This window comes from Mesoplodon densirostris, chromosome 11 (genome assembly GCF_025265405.1).
Source record: "Mesoplodon densirostris isolate mMesDen1 chromosome 11, mMesDen1 primary haplotype, whole genome shotgun sequence".
Taxonomy (NCBI): Eukaryota; Metazoa; Chordata; class Mammalia; order Artiodactyla; family Ziphiidae; genus Mesoplodon; species Mesoplodon densirostris.
Genome location: NC_082671.1, coordinates 10167548 through 10182091, shown reverse-complemented (window position 1 = coordinate 10182091; position 14544 = coordinate 10167548). Strand labels below are relative to the sequence as shown.

At 38.1% G+C, this 14544-nt stretch overlaps 1 protein-coding gene across 1 annotated transcript; it reads right to left on the bottom strand.

Moving 5' to 3' along the window:
* Window positions 1-3310: 3310 nt before the first annotated feature.
* On the bottom strand, window positions 3311-7000 carry SMIM10L1 (small integral membrane protein 10 like 1). Its single transcript, XM_060113315.1, has one exon. It carries the CDS (start codon window positions 6824-6826, stop codon window positions 6620-6622), a length of 207 nt encoding a protein of 68 aa, XP_059969298.1. The 5' UTR covers window positions 6827-7000; the 3' UTR covers window positions 3311-6619.
* Window positions 7001-14544: the final 7544 nt, after the last annotated feature.

Here is a 14544-nt window from a genome sequence, read left to right as displayed (position 1 = left end):
AGGAAGAGTAGCCCCTGCTCGCCGCAAGTAGAGGCAGCCCGCGTGCAGCAGCGAAGACCCAATGCAGCCAAAAATAAAAAATTAAATTAAAAAAATATAAATTGAAAAAAAAAAGAAGTAGGGGCCTATTCCACATAATAGAAGCACAGAAAATAACTATAAAAAGATTAAGTCTGGGCTACGGGCTGGGCATTGTCTACCAATGTATTTATTGTCTTCTCCCTATTAAAATGGCATTTAGAGATTAAGTTCTGTGCCTCTCCTTTCCATAAGAAGAAGCCTGTGTTAGAGACCCCAGCCTTGATCCAAGAAAAGCTACTAGTATCACATCCATAGCTCGTCTCATGCAATCTGGAGAGAACTGGATCCCATTCTGGAACCGAATTATTGGAAAAATAAAATGATTGTCCATACTTTATTGCTGATCACTTCCCTCCAAAATAAACTTTGTATAGTCGAAGTAATGAGTTTTTTGGTTTTGTTTTTTTTCAGTTTGAGATCAGGAGTGTTGCAAATAACCTGTTTCTAATGTCAGAAGAGGCTTATATCTGAGCTCTGCCCTAGGCCTAGAACTTAAACTGAGAAGATATTTCAGTGTTCAAGCCACATTGTCTTGAACTTTACTGAAAGAAAAGGTCCCAGTAGAAATACGCACGGATGAATACAGAACGTGATAATGTTGAATCTCTGATGGTGCAGGTGTTGTGTCTGCTGCTCTTGATTAAACCTCATGTCCTCCAAGGCAGGGGCTTTCATAACTGAAGTACAGAAACCAGGGGGGCACCTGCAAAACACATTCTTCCACAGTCCACCCACCTTGACATTGGTTAGGGCTGTCTATCGAGATCTATGCCCTGTGCTGGATTGCCCAGAATAAACCATTTAAAAATGGATCAGATGGTTGGTTTGATCAATTAAAAAAAGACAATTTTTTTTTTGGAGGGGGATTATTTGAAGGTATAAAAGCTCGGGTGACAGATGGGTTATTTTCAACTTTAGCAATTTGGAGGGACACCAACGTAGATAGGGCTTCAGAAGACTAAGGCACTATCTTGACTTGTATGTTAGTACATCTGTTTCTTAGACCCAGGTTTAAATGAGTTAGCTTTAAAATAACTTCTTTTCCCTTCCATATGGATCTAACCTGACCTCTAAATTTTAAGGCTTCTATTAATTGTACTCGACTTTGCAGTTTGAGATGCTTTTTATCAATTAAAAAGCTAAAACAGTCTTTTGAAAAACAGCTCTTTTTTAAAATTAAACATCTTTTTGTTTCTTTATCTGTTGGACACAATCTCTATTACTGTGCCAATGATTTTAGAGCCAAGATGTTCTAAGTACAGTATTTCCTTAGTGGTTTTTGCTTTTTCGCTGTGTGATGATTTATTTTTCCTCATTTTGGTTCATATGAAAAAGTATACCCACTCTCCCTCACCCAGTATATGAAAGATCTCCATTCCGCTTTATTTTTCACTGATGGCACTCCACCACCTTACTGTGAATAAATCCACTTGGTGCTTGAAAGCCATAAGGATGAGCAAGAATTTCCAAAGTTCACTGCAGATCCCTAATTAGGACAGAAACTGGGAGGAGTGCCCTCAGATGTACTGCAACTAAGATGTACTTTACTAAGAATTCCAGTGTTTCTTCATTTGTTGTAGGCACCAGGAATGTCCTTTGGCCTTTCAGTTCTTCCAAGGGCATTGCTGAGATTTGCATTAGTGAGGAGTGGGGGTGGGGAGGAGTTGGTTTCAGCTGCAAAAGATTCATGACCTGACCTGGTGGTAATCCTGCTGGGCAATAGGCTATCATGTGTTCTTGCTGAAATTGCAAGGACGTTCCCACACTTAGGGTAATTCAAGAAATAGACTGATGTGACTCAATCCAGCCCAAGTGTTGGAAATTCTGATAGCTATTGAAGGGGTTCTTTGGTCCACTGTGTTTGGAATCTTCCAGATCTACTCCTCAGACTACCTTCCAGGCATTAGGATTTTCCTCTCCTTCTTTTGTACCTATATTCATAAACTTTCTATTCCCCCACCACTTTATGTCTCCATGTGTAAGGTGTGTTTTCTTCTTGACTCTATCAAATGCTATTGATGCTCTAAGAAAAGTCTCCATTAAAATAGGACTGCAGAATTTTGTAACCGGGAATTTAGTTCGGCCTCCTCAGGACAGCGATGACTTAGCTTCAAAATTCATGTTTTTACCTGATCGCCACTCCATCATGGGAAGGAACGTGTTTTCTTTCCATCCTAGGGGAAATGAATGTCCTTTCCTCTGTGTTCTCCATCGCCTTCACCCCTCTTCCCCACAAATAGGCCAACTGGCTTTAGGCATCAGAGTATAAAATACTCGAATTTAATATCAAATAATGTTAACTATTTATATTCTAATACAAAAGGCCCTCAATAATTATATTAAAAAAAGATATCCTCAAGTATTACTCAGGTAATACTTCTGTTTGAGAATTTGAGAAAAGCTACGGGATTATTCAGAATTACCTATACATGTAAAGAAAATTGAATCCCTCATCAAATGTATCTTTAGTAATAAACTTGAGATGCACTTGTGGTTTGGCCAGTTACTATGACCTTAGGAAAGTTACTTAACCTCACTAAATCCTAGTTTCCTTACCTGAAAAAATGATGATGAAAATATCTTCCTCATAGGGTACACGTGAGGATTATGATCATGTAAGTAAATAACTTTTCATAGTTCCTGGTATTAAAATCTCAATAAAATTTTAAAAACATGCTGATAGTGATATGTTCTTTTTTTTTCAAGGTTTTTTTTTTTTTTGATGTGGACCATTTTTAAAGTCTTTATTGAATTTGTTACAATATTGCTTCTGTTTTGTTTTGGTTTTTTGGCTGCAAGGCATGTGGGATCTTAGCTCCCTGACCAGGGATAGAACCCACACCCCTGCATTGGAAGGCAAAGCCTTAACCACTGGACCACCAGGGAAGTCCCAATGATACATTCTTTTAGCCAACTAATCATAAGTATTTTTACCCTCAATTTTAAAATTCTTAAACAAAAAAATCTTGCTCCCTAACCCTTAGGTTATGTGTTTACTATGATTACTATTTCCCTTTTAACTATTAAGAGTCTCCATTCCCCCAGCATTCTTGTCAGTTGCACTGCATAAACAAGTGTTTTTTCTTTATTGATCAGAATTATGCCACCTCTTTGCTTCTTCAAGTTTGAGATCTCTGGGCCAATCAATATTCTTTAAGGCCTGAAAAAGCTTGATTTATGGGAGAAATAAAGTAGCTGACTTTAGTATCAGGGACAAACACACCTTTATTTCTTTTATTGACTGCTAAGTGTAGAAAAACCAACTAATTTGGCATTCATTCAACAATATTTACTCACATTAGGCAATGCTGTAGGCTGGGGATTGAGAAAATCTTTGGCTTCATGGATGTGACCTGGAAGGATGCCAGGAGGAATAAAATTCCTTGTAAATTAGAATAGTAAGTGGTTAATAATAAGTAGGGCAAAAATCTTGTTTTCTCCCGTGGGAAACTTTACTGAGTTGTATCATGTAGGAAGAAAAATACACATCTGGTTTTAAGAGCAATTGTTAAGAATAAATGGTAAATCATGGAGCCTTCATTCAGTTCCTACTATATATTTGCTGATATTACAGGCTGTAAAATTTGATAGGATACAGTACCTTCCCTCACAGGGCTTCTAATCTAGGTGGAGGATATAATAATAAATCTGCTAAAGTGCCTTAGTTTCTTCAGTGTAGCAAAACACTAATATGAAGAAAAAAAGGTTGAGGAAGGCACATGTTCATTAGCCACCCAAATGGAGCATCCCTGTATGTCACCATTCCAGGGCTAATGGCAGCCTCATTCTTTTGTTACAAATTGGGACATTATTGCCTCTAGGAAATAGTGATGCCCACCATTTGTCAACCCATTGGCAATACTGAATTATTTCATTGATCAAATTACATTTCTGATATTTCAGACTAAAATGTTTTAGTCCCTGCACTTTCACAGCAATATGTAATTACCAAGGGAAGAGATCATAGTCCAGGAAACCTGTCTTCTTGGATATTCTTTAAAAAACTACATCTGATAATTAATGCACAATTAAGCACAAATAAGGAAGCCTATGAAAATGGCGTAGGTTGATATTAACACAGCCCTTTTTTTTTTTTTTTTTTGCGGTACGTGGGCCTCTCACTGTTGCGGCCTCTCCCATTGCGGAGCACAGGCTCCGGACGCGCAGACTCAGCGGCCATGGCTCACGGGCCTAACCGCTCCGCGGCATGTGGGATCTTCCCAGACCAGGGCTCGAACCCGTGTCCCCTGCATCGGCAGGCGGACTCTCAACCACTGCGCCACCAGGGAAGCCCAACACAGCCCTTTAGATGGATTAAAAGAAATATCTCTAATTTGGTCAGGAGCATCTAGGAAAAACTTAATGGAAAAAGTGATGTCTAAGTTCAGCCTTAAAACACAGGTAGAGTAACCATAAGCCAAAAAAAAAAAAAAAAGGTACAGAAGGCAGAAGAAAGTGTACGTAGAAAGATGAAGATGTACTCTAGTTTGGCTGGAGACAAGGAATGAAGGGTAGGAAGAAGTTACTCGAAGCAAGACATTGTGCTACAGGGGGCACTTATTTTATATTCCTAGAGTACAGTTGTTTGTTGGATACAATTAGTGGAATACAGAACACTACAAATAGTTTAAATCTTTACTTTGGCAAATAATTGCCCCTTTCAGCTCAAATGTCTCTTCCTGGAGGGTCTTCCCTACACCCCCATTGTCAGTAATCTACAAATCTCCTTCAGTACTAAAACCCTCCAATGGAAAAGCAGGCACTCCATATGAGAGTTTTAAGTTTTATTCACAAGTTAATGAAATATTCTGTTATAACAAATACTCTTTACTGTGTACGGTATGTATCAAGCACTAAGTCGGGCTTATTTTTAATTCTTGACTGATCTTTCAAGGTGGATATTTTTACTCTCATTTAATAGAATTGAGAAAGCTGGGGTTTAGGCAGATTAATGGGCTCACCTGGACCACAAAGTTAGTTTGTATTTTAACAGAGGTCTGCCCGATATATCTATATATATATATCTTCACACACACACACATATGGGTAAGAAAAATCACCGTTACTGTTAGACTGTTAGTGAAAAACAGCAGTCCTCCACCTTTCTGTCTATCCCTGATTTTTTCTCCAGAGACTACCAATTTTAACTCTTAGCTATTTCTTATTGTACTCTAAGTGACAAGTTATACTGCTTTAAATCAACTTTTCTATATCAGATCTTGATTGATTCTCCTCCATTACATATACATCTCTCTCTTCTCCAGTCCTTCCAATGTTACCTAATAATTTGTTACCTGTATTCAGTGTTTATATAATTATAACTGGCTTGATGAGTAGTAATATTCTTCACAGTGGAGTTATGCAGTGTAGTTCTTGAAAAATTTTTAAATTTTTCCCAGGGTTCATAACTGCCTCAGCTTTGCTTCCTTAATTAGAAAAAATTTTGCAGACCACTAATTTGTCTCCAGACTCTCTGAAATCTAAAAATCTCTTGACTCCAAATAGATCAGGAAATCTGAGACATTCCACCCTAACTCTAACCTCTAGGCATTTCTTGTTGACCTCATGCTGTTCTCCCCTCCTCTTCTCTTTCATATAGTTACATTTAAGCAACTTTATGGCTACTCTTTAAATAATAAAATGCCCTCTTCCCCCATCGACAACAGAATTTTCCTCTCAGCTTCCCACTTTAAAAAGACATCATTACCATTCCAGGTACCCTCACTTTTACGCCATCAAGGCTGATAACATGTGCATTCAAACTTTGTAAATGTAAGTATTCTCTTAAAAAGATGAAAACCATAAACAGCGTTTACATTATTATGATTATTTAAATGTTATTCAGTAAGTCGCCAAGCTTTGTGCTATGACTGGATTTCCTTCTCTTTGGCTCCAAGATTTTGAACTGCATGTTACTCACAGGGACACTGAAATAGAGTCCACTTTCTTACACTCCCTCTGTTCAGAATCCTGCAGCATTTTACATTGTTTGGTATTTGAAGGATGTGTTTCCTGTACAGTTTTTTTCACTGAAAGCTTCTGATCGTCATTGTTTTTTCTTGTGGGATGAAGAAATATATGCTCTCCACAGCATATCCTTAAGATCTCCAGCTTCTTACTCATTCAGCGTCCTACTTATATTCCAGTCTCATACTCCCGAAATTTACTTATTTATTAAATTAATATGGACCATAAGCGTGTTGTACATTTTTGTCCTGAAAATTTTAGTACCTTTCCCTTTTTGTAATACATCCTGTTCGTCCCATTTTTGTTTTAAGGATGCACAGCTTCTTAAATATTGTCGTGGGTCTTAAGTTCTTTCTCGGCTCCCGGAATCGCGTATTTCCTCTTCCTAATCTCGGCAAGGTCTCAGTGACAGTACAGGAGCTCGGCTGAGAGCGGAGAGCACAGCCGCGGAGGGAGCCCAGGCACTCTCGCGAGACAGCGGGACTCCTCGCCCCCAGCTCCACGGCGCCGCGGGGCCGCCTGGGGGTCGGCCATAATGCAGGCCCGGGATACCGGCGGCTTCCTCAGGGATCTAGAAGTGTACCTGCAAGCGGATGTTGAGGACCACGGAGCCCGCGATGTAGAAGTACGGGAAGTTCATGCGCAGCTGCCAGGCCAGCTCGAAGAAGGCGAGGAGGGTGCGGGAGAGCCCCTTGCAAAAGACCCCGTACGAGCCGGGGGCCGCGGCCAGGCTCGAGGCCTTGAGAGCCAAGGATGACGGAGCCGCCGCGGTGGCCATGGACGCGGTGTCGCCGCTTGCCCGGTGCGGTGCCTGGAGCGCAGGGTGACCGTAGACCCCGCGGACCCTCCGACTGACGGCGGTGACCGGGAGGGGCCGGGGGCTAAGCGGCAGCTGGGCTTACACTCGCGCCCGACGTAGCCGCAGCTACTTCCCTAACGGCGGTGAGGCGGGGGCTGCGGCTGGCGCTCCGCCCCTTCCTGTCTGCTGCTTAAAATGGTATTCAGCGTTTAGCGTTTTAACTCTTGGTAGGTCGGGAACGGGTTATTTATTTACATATATGCCACGCAGTTATTTTGTACAGCATATACGAACAGCCTTACCGATACTGTTTTCACTTTAAAATGAAGAAAGGAAGCTAAGTAAAATTCTGGAACTTGCCCGAGGAGCTTGCATTAAAACTCGGGTTAGTCTGCTCTGTGATCTGGGCTACTAGCCAGTAATCTTAGCCATTTGATTCTGTAACATTAACTTTAATATTAGGGCAAGGTGATCTCCTTACATGAGCCAGTTTGGGCACAAATTCTCCGTATTTATAACATGCTTTAACTTAAAGGATCACAATCTCAGGCAGTGGATTTCCTATGTATCAGGACGATTTCAGGGGCAAGTGTTAGAAATTACACACTTATTTAAGCAAACACACACACACACATATCCACATATATAAAACTGTATAAAACTCAATTGTATATCCCCAACTAGAATTTCTTTTGCTACTTTGCTACCAGTACCAACCCAGCAACTAGACAGCACCTAGAGGAACTGATAACTGCTCACTCAAGACAACTTCTAAAATACTGGTATAGAGACTGAAGAGTAGCGTAAGATAACTGACAACTCAGAACCAGTAGATGTATCGTTTCCACCTAGAAGTACAATTTATCCTTTCTGAAAATTGAAAGAATAATAGAGGTATTCAGGGTCACAGAAGTCATGAAGTCCCTGAATCTTTCATTTCCAACCACATAAAACTATGTGGACTCATTCTCTTCCACCATTCTTCTGCTCTTCGCGCCCCTCCCTCCCCCCTGGCTCTTGTTAACTCCGTGAAAATCAGATCTTTCATTCTAAGCCCACGGGGAAAACAGCAGCCATTTATCAATGTTTATAACATGGCTAGGTTGATACCCTGGTCCAGTTGGAAAGGAAGAGGCAAAGAAGAGCAGTCATGAAGCTCCAGCTCCTACTTGTTAATGCTGCAGAGCTGACGAAAGATTTCTATCAGGTGAAAGTGACAGTGGAGAGTGGGATAGGATCAGTATTTTACATGATCGTGTTTTTTATTCTGTCCCTTGATGTCTAGACTTGAATGACTGATCCACCCTTTTTGCCAAGTAGGCACACATAAGTAAGCTTCAACAGGAACACGTCTTAAACCATTTCTCCAGATGTTGCTTCATTGACTCTTTAACTTGGCCTTCCTTTCCAGATCTTTCTTATCCCCTTATTGTTGACCCTATATTCCCAATTTAGTACTTTTTTTTTTCTCCTTTAAAGTAAATGGGGGGCTTCCCTGGTGGCGCAGTGGTTGAGAATCCGCCTGCCGATGCAGGGGACACGGGTTTGTGTCCCGGTCCGGGAAGATCCCACATGCCGCAGAGCGGTTGGGCCCATCAGCCATGGCCAGTGAGCCTGCACGACCGGAGCCTGTGCTCCGCAACGGGAGAGGCCACAACAGTGAGAGGCTCGCGTACCGCAAAAAAAAAAAAAAGCAAAAAAAAAAAAAAAAAATCACATTAAAGTAAATGTTTATTGGGAAAGTCAAGTCTGCTGAATTTACAATGATTTGCTATTAAATCGTCATGAAGCTTAAAATCCCCAGAGGTCATGCTCATCTTTTCATCACACACATTGATTTTCATTTTCAGGAGGCCTAGACAGGCTCTGAAAAGTAGTTCATCTCCCTGGGTTTCACATCAGTAGGGCCAGGAATGCAGCCTAAAGAGGAGATCATACCAAGATCAAATGTAAGTGCTTCATTTCTTTTTTTTTTTTTTAACATCTTTATTGGAGTATAATTGTTTTACAATGGTGTGTTAGTTTCTGCTTTATAACAAAGTGAATCAGTTATACGTATGCCCAGTTTAGTACTTTTTAATGGCTTGTTTGGTTTAATGATGCTGTGAAAAAGTTTTAAGGTAAGCTGCAGCAGGTCTGCAAATTCTCACCTCCTTCTTTAAAGAATTTGCCAATATAAGTGTTCTATTATATATAAAAAAATGCATTCAGGCTGCAAGGATTGGATCCAAACGATCAAAGCCTAAACACAAGATAAAAATTACAACTCAGTGAAAGAGTCTGTCCCACATTTGCAGGCTAACAGATTGAGTTTAGCCTTTCATTAGGCATCACATCAGGAACTGTTTGATGTTCAGTGGAAACCTTTATGTAGGTTTAGTAAACTCAGTGAAAGAAAAACAAATTGTAACATTTGATAGCAATGATTAGATCCCATAGTAACACTGAAATTTCTGGATCAAGACTGTACATTCAAGCATCAGATTTGTGTCATACAGAAGCAAACCATTAGCTGCAACGTCAGATTAAGATTTTTCCCTCTTAAGGTATCTAGAAAAATATCTGATGCAGGCACCGTTTCTGGACGCTTAGCTCTGAATCTCCTTCTGCAGACCTTGTAATACTTTGATACTCTCTCATAAATGCCTTTATGCTTAAAACCACCAGAATAGATTCTTTTAAAATAAATTTCAGTGAGTTCATGCTGACCTTTCCAATTCTAATTTTGTATATGTTTATTTCTTTTTTCTAATGCTGAAAATTTTGGTCCCTAACAACAAAAAATTAACAATTATTTGTGTGCATCTCTGTGTATAATAGTTTCAAACTAACAATATGCTATTCTAACAACATAATTATTAAAAAAACAATTTAAGATTTCTCTTATTTAAGAATATATGCTAATGGAGACAAAAAATAAAATTACCATGTCTTAGCATCATTTGAAACAACTTTATTATTAAACCATCCACTATACAAACAAGTGTCTTTGCTTTATTTTGCATTTGATTTTTACAAATTGATAGTTCTTTTGATTTAATTTTGTCTATTATTACGTAATAAATTTTCATGGTACCAGAGTCAAAACTTCAAAACAAAGTATATTTAAAGAAGTCTAGCTTCTTTCCTGTCTCCTCATCTCTGTTACACTCCAAATAGGTAACTATTTTAAAAAATTAGTTTTCAGTTAGGAAGCCTTCTGCACTTCCTTAGCCACTAGATAGCACACTATACACATTGTTCTACATCTTGCTGTTTTTCACTTAGACGTATAACTGGAGATGACTCCATGGGACTCTGTAACATCTTGCCCATTCCTTTTTACTGCTGAATACTATTCCATTTATCCCTTCTGCAGTTATTCATAGACCCAGGCTGAAGAAGGCTTAACCAATTTCAACACATTTTCTCTTTTTTTTTCAGCTTTATTGAAGTATAATTGACAAAATTGTAATATATTTAAGGTGTATGATGTGATGATTTGATATATATATACATTGTTAAAGGATTCCCACAATCAAGTTAATTAACACATAAATTGCCTCACATATTTACCCAGCCCCCCTTTTATTTGTGGGAGAACACAAGTTCAACTCACTTAGCAAATTTACAGTATTATCAACTATAGTCACCATGTTATACATTAGATCCTCAGACCTTATTTGTGTTATAACTGGAAGTCTGTACCCTTTTGCCAACCTCTTCTCATTTCCCCTAACCTCTGGCAATCACCATATCTTTCTGTAAATTTAACTTTTTTTTTGTAAGATACCATATATAAGTAATACCATGAAGTATTTGTCTTTCCCTGTATGGCTTATTTCACTAAGCAAAACGCCCTCCAGGTTTACTCATGTTGTTGCAAACGGCAGGATTTCCTTTTTTTTTTTTTTGGTGGCCAAACAATATTTGTGAGACATATATATTTATTTCACATTTTCTTTATCCATTCATCCTTCTATGGACACTTAGGTTGTTTTCATAGTTGGCTATTGTGAATAATGCTTCAATGAACATGGGAGTACAGATAACTCTAAGAAAATGATTCTGTTTCCACTGGTTGTATATCCAGAAGTGGGATTGCTGGATCATATGGTATTTCTATTGTTAAGTTCCTGAGGAACCACCATACGTTTTTCCAACTGCCTGTACCAGTTTACATTCCTATCAGTGGTGCACTAGGGTTCCATTTTTACATCCTTGCCAGCATTTGTTGTGTCTTGCTTTTTGGATATAGACATCCTAATAGATGTGGTATCTCATTTGATTTGCCTTTCCCTGATCATTAGTGACGTTGAGCACCTTTTCATAAACCTGTTGGACATTTGTATGTTTTCTTTGCAAAAATGTCTGTTCAGGTCCTTTACCCATTTAAAAAATCGTATTCTTAGTTTTTTTGTTTGTTTTTGTTTTCTTTTTTGCTATTGAGTTGTATGAGTGCCATGTATATTTTGTACATTAACCCCTTATCAGTATATGATTTGCAAATATTTACTCCCGTTCCAAAGGTGGCCTTTTCATTTTGCTGATGGTATCTTTTGTTGTGTGGAAGCTTTTTAGTTTAATGTAGCCCCACTTGTTTATTTTTGCTGTTGTTGCCTTTGTTTTTGGTGTCAAATCCAAAAACTCATTGCCAAGACCAATGTCAAGGAACATTTTCCCTATGCTTTCTTCTAGGATTTTTATAGATTCAGGTCTTAAGTTCAGGTCCTTAATTCATTCTGAACTGATTTTTGTGTGTGGTGTAAGATAGGGGTCTGGTTTCATTCTTTTGCAGTTGTATATTCAGTTTTTCCAACAACATTTATTGAAGAGACTGTCCTTTCCCCACTGTATACTCTTGGCATCTTTGTTGAAAATTAGTTGAGTGTATATGCTTATGTTTGTTTCTGGGCTCTCTATTCTGTTCCATTGAACTATGTGTCTGTTTTTATGCCAATACTATCTGTTCTGATTACTATAGCTTGTACTATGGTTTGAAATCAGGATGCGTGATGCTCCCAGCTTTGTTCTTTCTCAAGATTGCTTTGGCTGTTCAGGGTCTTTTGTAGTTCCATACAGATTTTAAGACTTTTTTCTATTTATGTGAAAAATGCTATTATAATTTTGATAGAGCTTGCATTCGATCTGTAGATCTCTTGGGGTGGTATGGATATTTTAACAATATTAACTATTCTGATTCATGAGCATGGAATAGCTTTCCACTTGTCTGTGTCTCCTTCACCTTCTTCAATTTCTTTGAATGTCTTGCAGTTTTCAGTGTACAGATCTTTCACCTCATTAGTTAAATTTATTCCAAGGTATTTTATTCTTTTTGATGCAGTTATAAATGAGATTGTTTTCTTAATTTGTCCTTCTGATAGTTCATTGTTAGTGTATAGAAATGCAACTGAATTTTGGATATTGATTTTGTATCTTGCAAGTTTACTGAATTTGTTTATTAGTTCTAGCAGTTTATTTGGTCGAGTTTTTATGGTTTTTTTTTTAACATAATATGCCATCTGCAAATAAAGAGTTTTACTTCTTCCTTTTTAAAATATATACATTTATTTAGTTTTGGCTGCATTGGGTCTTCGTTGCTGCACGTGGGCTTTCTCTAATTGCAGTGATCTGGGGCTACTCTTCATTGTGGTGCGCAGGCTTCTCATTGCAGTGTCTTCTCTTGTTGCAGAGCACAGGCTCTAGGTGTGCAGGCTTCAGTAGTAGTGGCTCGCGGGCTCTAGAGTGCAGGCTCAGTAGTTGTGGTGCATGGGTTTAGTCACTCGCGGGCTCTAGAGTGCAGGCTCAGTAGTTGTGGTGCATGGGCTTAGTTGTTCTGCGGTATGTGGGATTTTCCCGGACCAGGGCTTGAACCCATGTCCCCTGCATTGGCAGGTGGATTCTTAACCACTGCGCCACCAGCGAAGTCCCACTTCTTCCTTTTCAATTTGGATGCTTTTTATTTTTTATCATGCCTAATTGCCATGGCTAGGACTTTCAGTACTATGTTGAATAAAAGTGGTGAGAATGGGCATCCTTGTTTTGTTTCTGATCTTGGAAAGCTTTTCACTACTGAAAAGCTGTGAGCTTGTCATATATGGCCTTTATTAAAGTTGAGATATGTTCCCTCTATACCCAGCTTGTTGAGAGTTTATCATGAATGGATGTTGAATTTTGTCAGATCCTTTTTCTGCATCTATTGAGATGTTCATGTGATTTTTGTCTTTCATTCTATCAGTGTGGTGTATCACATTGATTGTTTTGTGAGTGTTGAGCCATCCTTGCATCTGAGGAATAAATTACACTTGATCATGGTGTGTTATTCTTTTAATGTGCTGTTGAATTTGGTTTGCTAATATTTTGTTGAGGATTTTTTCATTTATGTTCATCAGGGATATTGACCTGTAATTTTCTTTTCCAGTATTGTTCTTGTCTAACTTTGCTATTAAGGTAATGCTCATCTCATAAAATGAGTTGGGCAGTGTTTCCTCCTCTTCTGTATTTTGGAAGAGCTTGGAAAGGATTGGTATTAATTCTTCTTTGAATATTTAGTAGAATTCATCAGTGAAGCCATCTGGACCAGGACTTTTGTTTGTTGGGAGGTTTTTGATTACAGATTCAATCTTACTAGTAATTGGTCTGTTTAGATGTTCTATTTCTTCATGATTCAGTCTTGGTAGATTATATATTTCTATGAATTTATCAATTTCTTCTAGGTTATCTTAGAAACATTGGCATACAATTGTTCATAGTAGTTTTTTATGATCTTTAGTATTTCTGTGTTTCAGGTATAATGTTTCCTCTTTCATTCATAATTTTATTTACTTGAGTCTTGTCCTTTTTTTTTTCTTAGTCTGGCTAAGAATTTGTCAATTTTGTTTATCTTTTCCAAAAAACAGGTGTTAGTTTTATTGACCTTTTCTATTTTCTCTCTAATCCCTACTTTTATTTCTATCCTTATCTTTATTATTAATATTTTCCTTCATCTACTTACTTTGGATTTAGTTTGTTTTTCTTATTCTAGTTCCTTGAGGTATAAGTTAGGTTTTTATTTGATAACTTTCTTTTTTCTCTATGTAGGCATTTATTGCTATGAACTTCCCTCTTAGAACTGCTTTTACTGCATCAGGTTATGGTATATTGTGTTTTTATTTTTATTTGTCTCAAGATATTTTTTATTTCCCTTTTGATTTCTTTTTTGATCCATTGGTTGTTCAGAAGCATGTTGTTATTCTTCATGTATTTGTGAATTTTCCAGTTTTCCTCTTATTATTGATTTCTAGTTTCATACCATTGTGATTAGAAAAGATGCTTGATATGATTGCAATATTAAAGTAGTTAAGAATTGTTTTGTGGCCTAACAGGATCCTTCATGGAGAATGTTCCATGTGTACTTGAGAAGAATGGGTGGAATGTTCTGTAAATGTTAAGTCCATATGACCAGCATGTAGTATAAGCCCGATGTTTCCTTATTGATAATCTGTCTAGATGATCTATCCATTGTTGAAATTGGGTATTGAAGTCCCCTACTATTATATAGATTATCTATAGATAATATGGATTTCTACTTTGTGGTTGTCATGAGGCTTACGTAAAACATATTTTTCACAGCCTATCTTAAGGTGACAACAATTAACTTTGAAATCATACTGAAGCTCTACAGTTTTACTCTCCTGCCCCCGCACCATGTTTTATGTTTTTGATATTACAATTTACAT

What these genes read in the sequence shown, in the direction of transcription:
- SMIM10L1 (XM_060113315.1), bottom strand. Translation starts at nt 6,826, where the DNA reads ATGGCCACCGCGGCGGCTCCGTCATCCTTGGCTCTCAAGGCCTCGAGC.